The sequence below is a fragment of the Corythoichthys intestinalis genome, chromosome 5 (genome assembly GCF_030265065.1).
Source record: "Corythoichthys intestinalis isolate RoL2023-P3 chromosome 5, ASM3026506v1, whole genome shotgun sequence".
Taxonomy (NCBI): domain Eukaryota; kingdom Metazoa; phylum Chordata; class Actinopteri; order Syngnathiformes; family Syngnathidae; genus Corythoichthys; species Corythoichthys intestinalis.
In genome coordinates, this window is record NC_080399.1 from 3,758,397 (window position 1) to 3,775,531 (window position 17,135).

Consider the following 17,135-nt stretch of genomic DNA (forward strand, 5'->3'; position numbering starts at 1 on the left):
ATAATGACATTGTGGTGACCCTTTGTTTGGCATAATTTACAGTGCCTTGCAAAAGTATTCGGCCCCCTTGAATCTTGCAACCTTTCGCCACATTTCAGGCTTCAAACATAAAGATATGAAATTTAATTTTTTTGTCAAGAATCAACAACAAGTGGGACACAATCGTGAAGTGGAACAACATTTATTGGATAATTTAAACTTTTTTAACAAACAAAAAACTGAAAAGTGGGGCGTGCAATATTATTCGGCCCCTTTACTTTCAGTGCAGCAAACTCACTCCAGAAGTTCAGTGAGGTTCTCTGAATGATCCAATGTAGTCCTAAATGACTGATGATGATAAATAGAATCCACCTGTGTGTAATCAAGTCTCCGTATAAATGCACCTGCTCTGTGATAGTCTCAGGGTTCTGTTTAAAGTGCAGAGAGCATTATGAAAACCAAGGAACACACCAGGCAGGTCCGAGATACAGTTGTGGAGAAGTTTAAAGCCGGATTGGGATACAAAAAGATTTCCCAAGCTTTAAACATCTCAAGGAGCTCTGTGGAAGCCATCATATTGAAATGGAAGGAGCATCAGACCACTGCAAATCTACCAAGACCCGGCCGTCCTTCCAAACTTTCTTCTCAAACAAGGAGAAAACTGATCAGAGATGCAGCCAAGAGGCCCATGATCACTCTGGATGAACTGCAGAGATCTACAGCTGAGGTGGGAGAGTCTGTCCATAGGACAACAATCAGTCGTACACTGCACAAATCTGGCCTTTATGGAAGAGTGACAAGAAGAAAGCCATTTCTCAAAGATATCCATAAAAAGTCTCGTTTAAAGTTTGCCACAAGCCACCTGGGAGACACACCAAACATGTGGAAGAAGGTGCTCTGGTCAGATGAAACCAAAATTGAACTTTTTGGCCACAATGCAAAACGATATGTTTGGTGTAAAAGCAACACAGCTCATCACCCTGAACACACCATCCCCACTGTCAAACATGGTGGTGGCGGCATCATGGTTTGGGCCTGCTTTTCTTCAGCAGGGACAGGGAAGATGGTTAAAATTGACGGGAAGATGGATGCAGCCAAATACAGGAACATTCTGGAAGAAAACCTGTCGGTATCTGCACAAGACCTGAGACTGGGGCGGAGATTTATCTTCCAACAGGACAATGATCCAAAACATAAAGCCAAATCTACAATGGAATGGTTCAAAAATAAACGTATCCAGGTGTTACAATGGCCAAGTCAAAGTCCAGACCTGAATCCAATCGAGAATCTATGGAAAGAGCTGAAGACTGCTGTTCACAAACACTCTCCATCCAATCTCACTGAGCTCGAGCTGTTTTGCAAGGAAGAATGGGCAAGAATGTCAGTCTCTCGATGTGCAAAACTGATAGAAACATACCCCAAGCGACTTGCAGCTGTAATTGGAGCAAAAGGTGGCGCTACAAAGTATTAACGCAAGGGGGCCGAATAATATTGCACGCCCCACGTTTCAGTTTTTTATTTGTTAAAAAAGTTTAAATTATCCAATAAATGTTGTTCCACTTCACGATTGTGTCCCACTTGTTGTTGATTCTTGACAAAAAAAATTAAATTTCATATCTTTATGTTTGAAGCCTGAAATGTGGCAAAAGGAAAAATTCTAAATACCCATCTTGCCTCCACAGGTGTAGTTTTGGCTTAGCAAAGCAAAAGCTAGTGTCTTAGGTACTAGTCACATGATCTGCTCGAAAAATGATTTTGACCCAATATGAAATACGTTGTAGGATTCTTGTTCATTTCAATAATTTTTGTTGTTTGTTTTATTGCTTTACAACTTTTATAGACAATATTTTAACAGCTAGGTCTTTATTTTAAAGGGGAAGTTCAGAATTTTTGACATTAGGCTTTATCTTGGAGTTAGCGGGGGTTTGTTTAGTCGTTGGAGTTGATTTGAACAAATTCCGTGCAGTTTGTCAGTTGTTTGTTAGTTTCAGGGCTCCGGGGTGGATAAGCTAGCGCGAGTCAATGGTGGTTGAAATCAACTCCATCGACTAATTAAACCCCCGCTAACTCAAAGATTAAGCCTCATGTGAAAAATTCAATTACATTACATTTTTTGTTGTCATTTTTATGTTGAGGTAGCAAAAGGAGAAAAATTGGTAAAAAGTAACTGATAAGTTACTTTTAAAGTAACCTAGTTACTTTGATGATAAAGGAATCGGTAAAGTAACTAGATTACTTTTTTTTAGGTGTAATCAGTAATCAGTAATTAAATTACTTTTTTAAGTAATCTGTGACAACACTGATGTTAGTCGAGGTGCTTTATCCACCATCCGCACAATCTTTCGTTGAAATCGCTCGTCAATTTATCTTTTTTGTGCACATCCAGGGAGGTTAACCACTGTGCCATGGGCTTTACGCTTATTGATGACACAGCGCATGGTAGATAGAGGAACATTCAAGTCTTTGGAGATGGACCTTGAGATTGCCCATGATTCCTCAAAATGTTGTTTCTCAAGTCCTCAGATAGTTCTTTGGTCTTCTTTCTTTTCTCCATGCTCAATGTAGTGCGCACAAGGACACAGGACAGAGGTTGAGTCAACTTTATTCCATTTTAACTGGAGGCAAGGCAAGGCAAATTTATTTATATAGCACAATTCAACACAGGGCAATTCAAAGTGCTTTACATCACATGAAGACCATAAAAATCACATTTAAATCAACACAACGTAAAAACCAAGACAAATGATCGCATTTAATCACAGAATAAAAATAAATAAATAAAAATAAAACAAAAATAAAAATAAAGCAAAAACTACTACTACTAATAATCATTGAAATCAGCAATGGAGATAAGCACAAGAGGAATAGAAGGCAGGTAGGTTGAAATATATAGACAGTTATGGATATGCAGTGCCAAACAAAAGCGTTTTTAGCCCTGATTTAAAGGAGCTAACAGTTTGAGCATACTTCAGACGTTCGGGTAACTTGTTCCAGAGGTGAGGAGCATAATAACTAAATGCTGCCTCACCCTGCTTGGTTCTTGTTCTTGGAACATGCAGAAGACCCGTTCCAGACGACCTTAGGGGTCTAGATGTCTCATAGGAATCTAACAAGTCAAGCATGTATTTTGGTCCAAGGCCATTAAGTGTTTTGTAGACGAGCAGTAGTATTTTATAGTCTATCCTTTGACTCACTGGAAGCCAGTGTAACGATTTCAAAACCGGTGTAATGTGGTCCAGCTTCCTTGTATTTGTGAGGACTCTGGCTGCAGCATTCTGTACTAGCTGCAGCTTCCTGACTGATTTTTTTATCAAGACCTGTAAATATACCGTTGCAGTAGTCCAATCTGCTGAAAATGAATGCATGCATAAGTTTTTCCGTGTCTTGTTGAGTCAGAAGCCCCTTAATTCTGGTTTAGTGACGGACTTTAGATGGCTATCAAATTTTAGGTCTGAGTCAATAATTACGCCATGGTTTCTGACTTGATTTGTAGCTGTAAGTGACATTGTGCTAAGTTGGCTGCTTATCTTTGACCTTTCCTTTTTTGGCCCAAAAATGATCACCTCTGTCTTCTCCACATTTAACTGGAGAAAATTCTGGCACATCCATTCATTGATTTGACGAATGCATTTACTCAGGGAGACTAAGGGACTATAATCATGTGGGGACACAGAAATGTACAGTTGTGTGTCATCTGCATAGGCGTGATAGGAGATGTCATACTGTTCCATTATCTGAGCTAACGGAAGCATATAGATGTTAAATAAGAGTGGTCCAAGAATTGACCCTTGAGGGACTCCACACGTGAATTTGGTTCGTTCTGACTGATAGTTTCCAATTGACACAAAGAAATCTCTATCATGTAAATAGGATGTGAACCACTGAAGAATAGTGTCAGTAAGTCCTACCCACTGTTCCAATCTGCTGAGTAGTATGTTGTGATCAACCGTGTCAAATGCGGCGCTGAGATCCAATAGTAGCAGAACAGATGATTTGCCTGCATCGGTATTCCGACGAATATCATTTAGGACTTTGATAAGCACGGTCTTGGTGCTGTGTTGTGGCCGAAATCCAGACTGAAATGAGTTAAAAAGATTGTTTTGCATCATAAAAGTCTGGATCTGTTCAAACACAACCCTTTCGATAATTTTCCCCAGGAATGTCAGATTTGATATTGGCCTGTAATTACTAATGGTTGAGGCATCCAGAATAGGTTTAGGAGAGGTTTTATTACTGCAGTTTTTAAAGTCTGAGGAAACTCTCCTGTTTGGAGAGAAGTATTTATAATCTGAAGTATGTCCGGGGCTATGCAATGAAAAACAGTTTTGAAAAAGTTTGAAGGAAGGATGTCAAGGCAGCATGTTGTGGGCTTTAATTTTGACACAATTTCTGTTAAAGTGGCATAGTCCAAGAGGCTAAACTGTCTAAGATTGACGTGGGGGACATTATGGGAGGCATTTAGTGTAACATTTGTTAATCTGGAGTTGCACACAGTCTGTCTAATCTTTAGTGCTTTGTGTGTAAAGAATGCTGCGAAATTATTACAGGAGACCTCAGATGCCAATTCCTGAGGTATTGATGCTTGTGGGTTTGTCAGTTTGTCAAAAACAGAAAATAGTGTGCAAGTATTGTTGGTGTTTCTACTAATGATCTCTGAAAAATATCTAGCATTTTTCAGTTCCTGGTTGTATTTGCGAAGACTCTCTTTGTAGATATCATAAAAAACTAGGAGTTTTTTTTTTCGCCATCTGCGTTCTGCTCGTCTACAAACTTGCTTTTGTTTTATAGCTAGTATGGCATTTCTCCAGGGTGACCTCTTCTTTCTTGACAAAGTTTTTGTCTTAATCGGGGCAATAGTGTCTATTACAGTCATCACACTGGAACTGAAACTATTTACAAGTTCTTCCACTGGAGCTATTGTAGGGGTTAATGATGAGGCATAGGCCTGTGTGAATAACGCACATGTGTTATCACTCATGTAACGCTTCCTAATTACCTCTGTTTCCCTTTTCAGAGGATGGACAGGGGTGGTCATTTTAAACATAATGCAGTAGTGATCAGACAGAGCAACATCAGGTGGTGTGATTTAGTTATTGCAACCGCCTGTTATGTGCCACAGGACAGTAAAAGGTGCTGTTAATTACGCAAATTAGCGAAGCATCACATGATTTTTTTCAAAGGGTGCCAATACTTTTGTCCGGCCCATTTTTGGAGTTTTGTGTAAATTTATAATTATTTAATTGTTTTTCCCATTCTCTGTTATTCTGATAAATGTTTGGTGGCTGTTGCATGAGAATTTGTGGCATGAAAAGTTGGCTTGATCGTTTGTTCAAAAACCTGTTTGGCAGAGACAGATAAACAGTTATATCAATTATTTGGTCATTTTCAGTTGACTTTCAGTTAGTAATTATCTGGTCTGGTAACAATTGCATGTCGTGGCCCTTTTCCCATCCTGCGACTGGGCGAACACTATATAAAAGCAATCATCGTCATCGACTTCAGTATCAAGCCTCACAGCTGTAAAGGTAAAATCTTACTCTTGAAGTTCAGTGTCAAGTGACCTTTCAGCACTGCATTATTGTGTAACGTGATGAGAATATTTGTTGTCTGATATATCCATTTTTTTTTTCTCGTTTCATAGATGGCCTTCGCTCTACGCTTGGTCTTCCTCCTCTGTGCGATTTGTGGACTTTTCACTAAAGTCGTAAGTCAAAATCTCACTCAACCTAAATTGAATTATTCACTTTTGTGTTTGTGTATGTACGATATATTCATAAAAATAACAGATGTTCGCTGCTACTCCTTCCGCTTTAAATATATTATTTTAAGTAGACTTTCAAACTCATTTATATTCGCAACAGAGGGATGATTGGGCACCATGAAAGCGCACATTAATTTTTATTTTTTTACATCATCTACTTACCATTTACATATACAGTATATATACAGTGGGGCAAATAAATATTTAGTCAACCACCAACTGTGCAAGTTCTCCTACTTGAAAAGATTAGAGAGGCCTGTAATTGTCAACATGGGTAAACTTCAACCTTTAGAGACAGAATGTGGAAATAAAAAACAAAATCACATTCTTTGATTTTTAAAGAATTAATTTCCAAATTAGAGTGGAAAATAAGTATTTGGTCACCTACAAACAAGCAAGATTTCTGGCTGTCAAAGAGATCTAACTTTTTCTAACGAGGCTCCACTCGTTACCAGTATTAATGGCACCTGTTTTAACTCATTATCGGTATTAAAGACACCTGTCCACCACCTCAGTCAGTCACAGGCCAAACTCCACTATGGCCAAGACCAAAGAGCTGTCGAAGGACACCAGAGACAAAATTATAGACCTGCACCAGGCAGGGAAAACTGAATCTGCAATAGGTAAAACCAGGGGTCCCCAAACCTTTTCCTGTGAGGGCCACATAGCTCTTCCCTTCTCTGATGAGGGGCCGGGGTCAGTTTGTAACAGAAAAAGTGTGACGATTGCAGGAGTGCCTAAAGTAAAAATGTATTGTTTTTCAGAAAGCCACAATCAAATAACCCTTTCTGGATTCTTCACGGAACAAAAGTAAATAAAATAAAAATAATGTAAAATAATATAATAATAACACTATTATTCGAATAGATACTAACCAAATAACCCTCTCTGGGTTCTTCACAGAAAAGCCAGGAAATAAATAACACAATTAAAAAAATAAATAAATAATTTTCAGGGGGCTGGACCAAATGTGGAGGTGGGCCGTATCCGGCCCGCGGGCCATAGTTTGGGTACCCCTGGGTGAAACGCTTGGTGTAAAGAAATCAACTGTGGGAGCAATTATTAGAAAATGGAAGACCACTGATTATCTCCCTCGATCTTGGGCTCCATGCAAGATCTCACCCCATGGTATCAAAATGATAACAAGAACGGCGAGCAAAAATCCCAAACCCACACGGGGGGACCTAGTGAATGACCTACAGCAAGCTGGTACCACAGTAACAAAGGCTACTATGAGTAACACGATGCGCCGCCAAGGACTCAAATCTTGCACTGCCAGACGTGTCCCCCTCCTGAAGCCAGTACATGTCCAGGCCCGTCTGCGGTTCGCTAGAGAGCATTTGGATGATCCAGAAGAGGACTGGGAGAATGTGTCATGGTCAGATGAAACCAAAATAGAACATTTTGGTAGAAACACAGGTTCTCGTGTTTGGAGGAGAAAGAATACTGAATTGCATCCGAAGAACACCATACCCACTGTGAAGCATGGGGGTGGAAACGTCATGCTTTGGGGCTGGTTTTCTGCAAAGGGACAAGGACGACTGATCTGTGTAAAGGAAAGAATGAATGGGGCCATGTATCGAGAGATTTTGAGTGAAAATCCCCTTCCGTCAGCAAGGGCATTGAAGATGAGACGTGGCTGGGTCTTTCAACATGACAATGATCCCAAACACACAGCCAGGGCAACACAGGAGTTGCTTTGTAAGAAGCATTTCAAGGTCCTGGAGTGGCCTAGCCAGTCTCCAGATCTCAACCCCACAGAACATCTGTGGAGGGAGTTGAAAGTCTGTGTTGCCCAACGACAGCCCCAAAACATCGCTGCTCTAGAGGAGATCTGCATGGAGGAATGGGCCAAAATACCAGCAACAGTGTGTGAAAAGCTTGTGAAGAGCTACAGAAAACGTTTTGGCCCCATTATTGCCAACAAAGGGTACATAACAAACATTGAGATGAACTTTTGGTATTGACCAAATACTTATTTTCCACGATGATTTGCAAATAAATTCTTTAAAAATCAAACAATGTGATTTTCTGGGTTTTTTCCCCCACATTCCTTCTCTCATGGTTGAGGGTTACCTATGTTGACAATTACAGGCCTCTCTAATGTTTTCAAAGGGGAGAACTTGCACAATTAGTGGTTGACTAAATACTTAGTTGCCCCAATGTATATATTACTGTCTTGGGTAGGCAAACTACTGGTAGTTCTCAAAAAGTACATATGGCATGACATCTTTTCTTCGTACACCCAGATCCCGATAATGTCATTTTAGGCCGTTTCGGTGCAACACTCATCCTTATTTATGTCAACGTGCTGCCGTTCAAGATCTAATAGAGTGCTTTTCTTCACAGTCGTCTCTCCATAAGGAAGAAGTGAAAGGTACAAAACTATGACAGACACAAAGATTTGTCCAAATGGACACAAAATATGTCTTGTTTTCTTTCTAACACAGTCATTTTGTTGTAGACAATAACTGTCCCAAAGGATGGACTCGCTTGGACTGTCACTGTTACATCTACCAACGAAATCCGAGGATGCTTGCAGATGCAGAGGTATGGAAAACAACAGTCAGCTGATGTTCATAACCATTGTCTAAATCTCTGACTAAGTGAAAAAAAAATGTTCTTTTTACATCAGAGCATCTGCAATATTCTTGGTGGAAATGTAATGTCCATTCACAATTCCCTGGAAAACGTGTTTGTTCACGAACTGTTTAAAAGGGAAGCAGCTTTAAATGACACCGCTGTCTGGACCGGACTCCATGATACGCTTGAGGTAATTATATGATATGAATTATTATTAGGGTTGTTCCATTCATGTTTTTTTGCTCCCTATCCGATCGTTTTAGTTTGAGTATCTGCTGATCCCGATATTTCCCGATCCGATTGCTTTTTTTTTTGCTCCCGATTCAATTCCAATCATTCCTGATAATTTTTCACGATCATATACATTTTGGCAATGCATTAAGAAAAAAATGAATAAAACTCGGACGAATATATACATTAAACATTATGACAATAAATCCTCAAGATGGCATTTACATTATTAACATTCTTTCTGTGAGAGGGATCCACAGATAGAAAGACTTGTAATTCTTACAGGATAAATGTGACTTTGTATATTGTGACTAAATATTGCCCTCTAGTGTATTTGTTGAGCTTTCAGTAAATGATACTTTACATTTAACTGTTCAACCCAAATGCATGATGGGAAGTGCAACCATGACTGTGCGTAGTGGTACCAATTGATATATCTTCTCTGCGTTGGGAAATAACATAGGGTGTTAAGAAAAAGATCAATTACTACCTTTCTTCGCCACGTTGCTTCCCACAATATTTCTAATCGTAGGGAGAGGGATTGTTAGGATTTAGCCAATTAAAAAAAGGCTTCAAAGTCTGCCAAAATTCACTCTACTCATTTTACGCTGCCTTTTAGCTCTATATATAGGTAAACGGCGCCATTACAGATTGAACGCGTCAATGTGTGAGTGGGTCGTGCAGCACATGCGTTAATTGCGTTAAATATTTTAACGTGATACTTTTTTTTTTTTTTAATTAATTACCGCCGTTAACAGGATAAATTTGATAACCCTGCCTTAAGCCTAAACTAAAGACCCTGGATGAGTGTAACATATTATGTCTGTAACGTTAAATACAATTAGAAAACAATTTAATTTAAAAAAATATATATATTAAAAAAAGGCATGCCCGATATTTTTTTGCCGATTCCGATACTTTGAAAATGACGTGATCGGACCCGATCGATCGCCGACATCTCTAATTATTATAATATTGACAAGCATCTTCTCAATGAATGATGTTCCTAGTAGAGGTGTGCAAAATTTCCGATTCTTAGATTATTCGCGATTCGGCCGTGGAAGATTCGAGAACGATTCACAAACATCCAAATTCCGATTATTGAAATATGCCATGTAAAGCGGAAGTACAACACACTCAGCGGGCCACGCAGTCTTCGGGACAATGAGGAACGGAGCGAGAGTAGCTAAACATCATGCTTCTCATTACCCGGCCCCTCGGGTAATGCCAATGCTCAACTCACGGCTCTAGCTCAACTCATGCCACGAGATTAAAAAACACAACAACATACCTGACTGCTGCCGAAAAGCTGCTACAAAGTACATCCACATAATGTTACGGTAGATATCATTTGTATAGGACTAGATGCAATATAGATTCGGTAGCGTTGGCAGCACACCTACAAAAAGCTATATGCGGGCGTTAGTAAACGGCCGCCATCTTAAAGCAGTACATTTCCCTGCAAGGCTGTTGTAGCGAACGTTCCAAGCAAACCTAATTAACTTTTTATCTAAAATACTCCTAAATCGGTAAAATATTGACTTGAATCTATCTTTAAAATAGTTTTAAAACTTTCACATGTCGAAAGTAGACAAAAGGGAAATTATGGAATAACGGGAGCAATTTTAACAACTTTAACGGTTGATTCACAACATTAAATTAATTGAATGTAGTTTAAAGTGCCTGTGACACGAAAAAGCATGTTTATTTCATAATACACGCGGTATTTTATGCCCCTGAATGATATGGACCGCTTGGATGTGTGTGGAAGCGATCGCTACTTTTATTTAGTTTTTTGAATCCCGCGCCATGAAAATGAGTGACTTCCGGCTTCGGTCTTGCATTGAGGAGGAGGGCGCTGTGACGTGTACGGTAGAAGACGTCCTCTTCACGCTACAGTGTACTGTTGTGTATGAGGACGAAGGATTCAGCTGATTTTGCGGATTAATACGTTTATTTTTCACATCACGCCAGCCAAACGGCTGCAGAAAAATCATTCTGTATGAGGGAGAGGTGTATGCGCCTTTTTGGAGTTTCAAAAGGTTCCCATTCACCGTGGATATTTACTGTGGGACCATTGGACTTACGAGGAAGTGAGTAAACATCTTGTTTTGTATTATGTCAAATACGAATACAGCGATTACAAAGTAAACACTACAAACTTCCTTTAAATGAAGGACTACTTACGTTTGATCATTGATAGGCATGTAAAAAGCTCTCCTAATGCTCATTAGCAGCAGCACGTTAGCTGCACAACAACTCCAGCCACCCTCCTCCGGGGAACGAACTGTAAATTGCTCTCCGCCGGGCGAAAATCGACAACCGGGTCGTCATGTCAAATAATCCAGGATAGTTATGTGTGATTTTCCGCTTCGAAGACTTTGAAACATCACTCGGTTCGGGTTAGCATGTCGGCTAGCTGTCATGCTTTCTGGTTTGTTTACATTCTCCGAAATCGGGGAAGGGAAATGACATATGTCCGATTTAGGTGTCATAAAATATCATTCGGGAGATGCGACAGTAAAGGTGAAGTCGACAGTTTTGACCATTATGGAGTAATTTTGCCATGTCGTCCTGAATAAATGCATTTTTATTATTTCATATTCCATTCAGCACAAGACTGTTTGTCATGACCATGCCATTTATTTAGCAATTGGGGAAAATACTTGGATAAAAAGAATATCCTGTAAAAATATTGGAGTAGAGAGACTGAAACAATGACATTTTGCGGCTCTCTTCGTCGCGTTTTCCTCGTTCTGAATAATTCCCCCTCAATGGGCCGAATAGTAAAACCGATGAGCCCAGTCTACCACTGACGTCTTCCACCTGTTGGGGACGCTAAAGCCCTATAATGGTAGGCGTGGCTAACCAGCAGATTAAAAGACTAATTTCTCGTCATCTGTGCTTTGCTAAATTGTTGTATACAGTCGAATCGTCTCAAAATATGATTCTAATTCACATAATAATGCTATTTAAGACTTTTTTTCTCGTGTCGTATGCTCTTTAAAGCTGCTGATATAGAATGGGGACTGGAGTTTTTTATTTACTGTTATTTTTGTATATTTGTTTACTGCTATATGTTAACTTGATACTGAAATAGTAGTTTGGTTTAGCCTGAGAGTATTTTTGAACAATTTTTGAACTAATGTACAAAACATTAAAAAAAAAAAAAAAAAGGAGGGGGGGTGCATCAATAATCGTTTTATATAATCGAATCGGAGCCTCTGAATCGTAATCGAATCGTTAGGTGCCCAAAGATTCCCAGCTCTAGTTCCTAGTGTTTAAAATAGAAGACAAAATATGCCACTTAGGCTACGTTCATACTACAGGTCTTAATGCAAGAATCTGATTTTTTGTCATATCCGGTTTTTTGGCGTGCCGGTTCAGACTGCTCTTATCCATTGAGACCGTTCAAGTATTACGCATGCGCACTAATTCGCAGTCCGACACGCGCTAAGCAGAGGTTGCGCTAGACATTTTCGTTGTCTGTCATTTTGACTGACAGGGTCATAAAAATCCGGTCATAGTTTATTTTTACCCGTCACTTAAATTTTTTAAATGATAATGATGACATATTCAATAGTATTTAGTTTTCATTCATTTTAATTAATATTGTAACACTTGCTTGGCGGCGAAAAATTAGACACGGAAGTCGTGGTATTTTTCCCCCTTTTTACTCTGCTTACCAACAACTCCGCCCCCAAAGAAAAAGAGGCAACGATATAGACCCCAATCACCAACGTCACACAATGATCTTAATTGTGGTTGTCAGCCTAAAATCTTCTAAATATATATTAAATGCATCTTACCAGATATAAAAAGACTACTACATAGTCTGTGGTGATCGTTTGGTGCCCAGACTTCTTGTCGAATTACAGCAGTCCATCTCGCTCTCATCTTCACCATTTTGATTATTAATATTAACGAGCAGAAAAACACGCCGTAATAGGAGGCATGTACGTAGCGGTAAGCTGACACACAATATGGCGGCTCCGGTCAGGGGGGCGTCATGTGATTGGGTGATTGGATGACGCGCTGGCACACCGGGTGCACCAATAAGAACCTCGCGTTGATGTGTCAATCACGGTGCCGCCGCCAGACCCCGGTGACGCTACAATATTCTGACAGAAGAGCCAACGACGTCATGCATTAGGAGAGACAATAGCTAATATGCTGACTCGCCACCCTGTGGTCTGGGGTGTGAATTGCAACCTGTCAAAATGACGGACGGATTTCAGTTTTTTCCGTCACCGTTTTAAAAAACCGGTCAACGACGGAAAATATCCGGTTAACGCGACCCCAGGCGCTAAGCAAGAAGACCCGCATGCGCAGAAGCATCAAAACAAATGACACACGTCATCCGTCATTCCAGGGATATCATGTTTTGCTTTTCAAAAGGAGGACACAAATAACAGACATAAATAATCCCCGTTTAGGCTTTTATTCAAAGTTTATATGGATCGATAGCATGCACGCACTGTCCGTGCACCTCACACACATATGGGCAGTTTGCCCCGACTCTCTCTCGGCCGTTGTTCTGACAAAATATCCTACATCGGCGAAACGTGCTACATTAGTCGAATTTGACACCTAAAGTACTACGGTGCGCTCTAAACTTGTTTTGTTTAGATGCATACAGGAATAAAGTACTAAAAAAATGCCTGCAGAAAATACTTAAATGTAGTTATATCAAATAAGGACGGTTTAAACACGCTACGTGACTAATGTGGTCAACTGCTTCAAAGCTAACACAAAAAACACAATGGTTAAAAGTATGAGAGGGTAATACATGCAAAAAGTATATTTGAGGCTGTGAAAAGGTTCTAAATAACTAAATAAAAACAAAAATGGTAATCACCGCCTCTAACCGATGTGCGCATGCGTGTGAATGCATGCACAAGCGCCCTGAGCATTGTGTAGGACGTTTCGCCGCGTAGTAAGGAATGGCCGAACACCGTGTAAGCCAGTGACGTGCGGTGAGGTTCATGGTTGGTGAGGCATTGACTCCTTCAGTGTCAGATTTCCAAATACATCAACCAAAAAGGGTAGCTTATTCAATTGGCTACTGGTTATTTCATATCTTATCAGCATTCTTCACAAAACACGCACACACGGTACATATTATCGATACATAAAAGTAAGAAAATAACATGCATTTGCTCTACACCCTCAATGTGTTGGTCGTCGCAATTCTATAATTCATGCAACATAAATGAGAGTAAAGAGTGGTGTACAAAACCACAGAATTCAATTCTGACCTTTAGTGAAATATTCTGTTGTTTTTAAAACTTTTAATTCTGATACTTTAAACAATTTATTACAGATTGCTAAACAAAAAGTGTGAAAAGAAAAACAAAGAATATTTTATTTAAGGCCAAAATTTAGTTTTTAAATATTCTATTGTATTTTTCTTGGTCTAAGCTCTTTTTTTTTTTTTTTTTTTTTAAATAAGATTGAAATGAAAACTGTTTGTGATCTTGCGCCTGTCCATCACCACAAAAACCGGTGTTAGTTTTGAAGGGCATAAGTTTGGTCTCAACATTCGTAGGGATGATATAACAGCATAACCTGCATGTAGGCACACTTTTTGCTGGGGACGGGACATTAATTAGACCAAACAGATTGGATGAAGGGGGCAAAGAGCTACATTTCTCATGTATATGAACCTAATCAATTAATAGGCAAAATGATCAATGCAAAATAAATCCTTATCTTCTGATAACTTTTACATGCATTGGTTCAGATGATACACTGTTCGATTCAAACCTTTGTTTTCAAAAAATACTAAAGAAACATTTTGAAAACTTCCTGATTAAATGTCTGGTTTTTATTAGCAAACATAAACATAATGAAAATAATTCACTTAATAATGGCAGGGTCAATTCTATCCTTACAACATATGGAACTATTGAAAGATCTAAATTCTCTATATAACTGAACATTATATCATGCAAAAAAGGTAAGGTTGCTTAAAAGCTGGTGGGGACAATTTTAGCATCCTGAAAAGTTGGTAGTGTTATGTCCCTACCGTCCCTATGCAAACCTACGCCCTTTTTGTAAAAGTCCTCCTTATTTTCCTTTACTTTAAAAAACATCTCTCCGCATCAATGGAGAGGATTGCTTCAATTAGATCGTTCTGTGTTCTATTTGACAAGCCAGAAAACACAGTGGATGTGTCCAAAAGTCTAGCTAACCTTTCATCTTTCTCAACAAAACCATGTAATCGTTCTACATATATGCCACGTTTAGAAGAGCTACACGCTCATCGTTACCACGAAATGTTAACTCCTGTTTAGCTAGGATGCAGGTTGCATTAATGAGGTCTTTCAAACTCTTTTCTTTACCTTAGCATGGAGGATGCTACCGTTGAGCTTTCGCTGTTCGTCAAAGCCAAATCGATCCTTGATTTTCCAAAAGTTTTTAAAGCAATCAGGCTTTGAATGTGAGTGGTAGAGCTGTCATGTTTGCTGAGGCTTCGTGGTAGTTTTTTAATGTCACAATATCTCGTGTTAGTCCAGACATTGGCACAAGTTGAGAAGAAAAGGCAGGGAAAGCAGCAAAGGCGATTTTTCGAAGGACAGCCACATAGCCAGTCTTTTCGGGTGTACCAGTCCGTTTGAAAAGCGCAAGTTATCTTGTCTCGTAGTTTGAAGCAAACCTCTTAGCTCCGGTGTTGTGTTAACCGCGTCCACTTTTAATGGAAAGTCCAGTTTCACGTACGCCCCCTTGCAGTGCGGCAGAGTACTATCTGCCGCAACCTGTGCCTTTTCACTGCGGGTTTATTTCCCATCAGCAAAACTAAATATGTCACTAACAAACATTAAACTTTAAGGGATAAAGACATTAGCCAGACTGTGGAAAATCAGGTCAAATAAACGTATCTGGAAACATTATAATGGCGACATGCAGATGTACGGCAACCAGCACGCTCCAATTCCATGTATCAACCCAGTTTGTTGTGGATTGCGCAATCAGAGGTGAGGCTTTACTCATTGCTGCCGCACCTCTCGTTTCATTTCTTTATTTGAACAGGAAATGGGCAAATTCAGCGATTTTGACAATAAAAAATGTTTGAAATGAGTCATACATAAAGAGCAATGAACAAATATTAATATAAATTTGATGCTATAAATATTTTTTTGTCTTGATGACAGGTGAGGCTCTGCCTCACCTGCCTCACCTGACCGCACGTCACTGGTGTAAGCAATGTTGAAATATTGCTCACTTGTAACAGAGAAAACTGAGCATTCTCAGGCTTATCCTCAACCCATTTTTATGGTTTTATGGTTGACTGTTGTGAAGCCCAGCCCTTCCCCGAAAGGCAAGCTAGGCGCTAATAACGCACAGGTGCATCGCTACGGTAACGACTCTCTCGCTATTTGATGACGTAATTGCTGCATGAAATCCGATTTGCGGGACTGGACAGTACAGACCGCCGCGACAGTCTGGAAAAATGTGGCCCAGATCGGATTTAGACCACATACGAAAGTGACCCAGATCGGATTTGAAATGGTCCCGTTCTATGCGACTTGTCACGTTCAGACCGTCAAGTTAATGCCTCACTCGAGTCGGAAAAACACGAAAAAAAAACATTTTATTCTTTCAGCAAATTGAACATTTTTTTTAACATTCTGATCACGTCATCCTTGATATTGTATGACTGTTGTGGCTAATAAGTTACCCCAAAAATATGACTAATTAATATGTAAATGTCTTCCAGAACAATGAATTCTTATGGATTGATGGCGTAGAATTTGATTTCAGCGCATTTGATACGGCTAACGGCGAGCCTAATGCCACCGCTAGTGGTTGTGTATCGTTGGCTCTGGATGGTAAGTCAATGGTTAATGTTTTCTAAAATATCATGCCATCTACTTATCGCCTTTATTTCTTACAGATGGACTCTGGGACACTGAAGACTGCTCAACGGAATATCCGTATATTTGCCTCATGGATGTTATGGATCATTCACACTAATCACACTCTTCCCATACTGCCTTGAGTAACAATCATGCTCTTTGTGTGACCATATCACTCTTTTGTGGTGGATTTGAATGACTTGGTTTACGATTGACTCTTTGTATCTTCTTCCGCAATGCTTAATAATTTTTGACGACAAATTTGTTACGTCAAAGAGCATTGCTCTCTTAAATGAAGGAATCTGTCTGCATCAAAATATCTTCTCGTGTCTTTTTCCCACTCCACTTTAAACGTAGCGCTCAGGAATTTAAAGGTTAAAACCACTACTGTATTATGATGAAGCTATGACAACATTCTTTTTATTGAAGATTTACAATGAACACATCCGTTGCCATTGACAGCGATAGACATCACGTCCATTTCCACTGCAATGCCTGTTACGACCCGGTCTGAGGGAACAAACAAAACAATCTAACGAAACCTTTACCTTCCCTAACCAAAAGAAAAAGAACAAATTAAAAACATTTAATAAACTTCCCTTCTAATAACACAAAACAGGAGAAAACAGGGTGCACAACAAAAGGCTTCAATTCAATTCAAGTACAGGTAGTCCACGGTTATGAACGACTTCCATACCTACGCCGGAGATTTAACCCGGATT

General features: G+C 39.5%; 1 protein-coding gene across 1 annotated transcript; it reads left to right on the forward strand.

Annotated features, from left to right (window-relative positions):
* The first annotated feature begins 5,172 nt into the window (after window positions 1-5,172).
* Window positions 5,173-16,662, forward strand: LOC130916525 (lithostathine-1-beta-like). Its single transcript, XM_057837312.1, has 7 exons — window positions 5,173-5,504; window positions 5,621-5,683; window positions 8,090-8,117; window positions 8,205-8,290; window positions 8,376-8,513; window positions 16,275-16,386; window positions 16,452-16,662. Exons 2-7 carry the CDS (start codon window positions 5,621-5,623, stop codon window positions 16,529-16,531), a joined length of 507 nt encoding a protein of 168 aa, XP_057693295.1. The 5' UTR covers window positions 5,173-5,504; the 3' UTR covers window positions 16,532-16,662.
* Window positions 16,663-17,135: the final 473 nt, after the last annotated feature.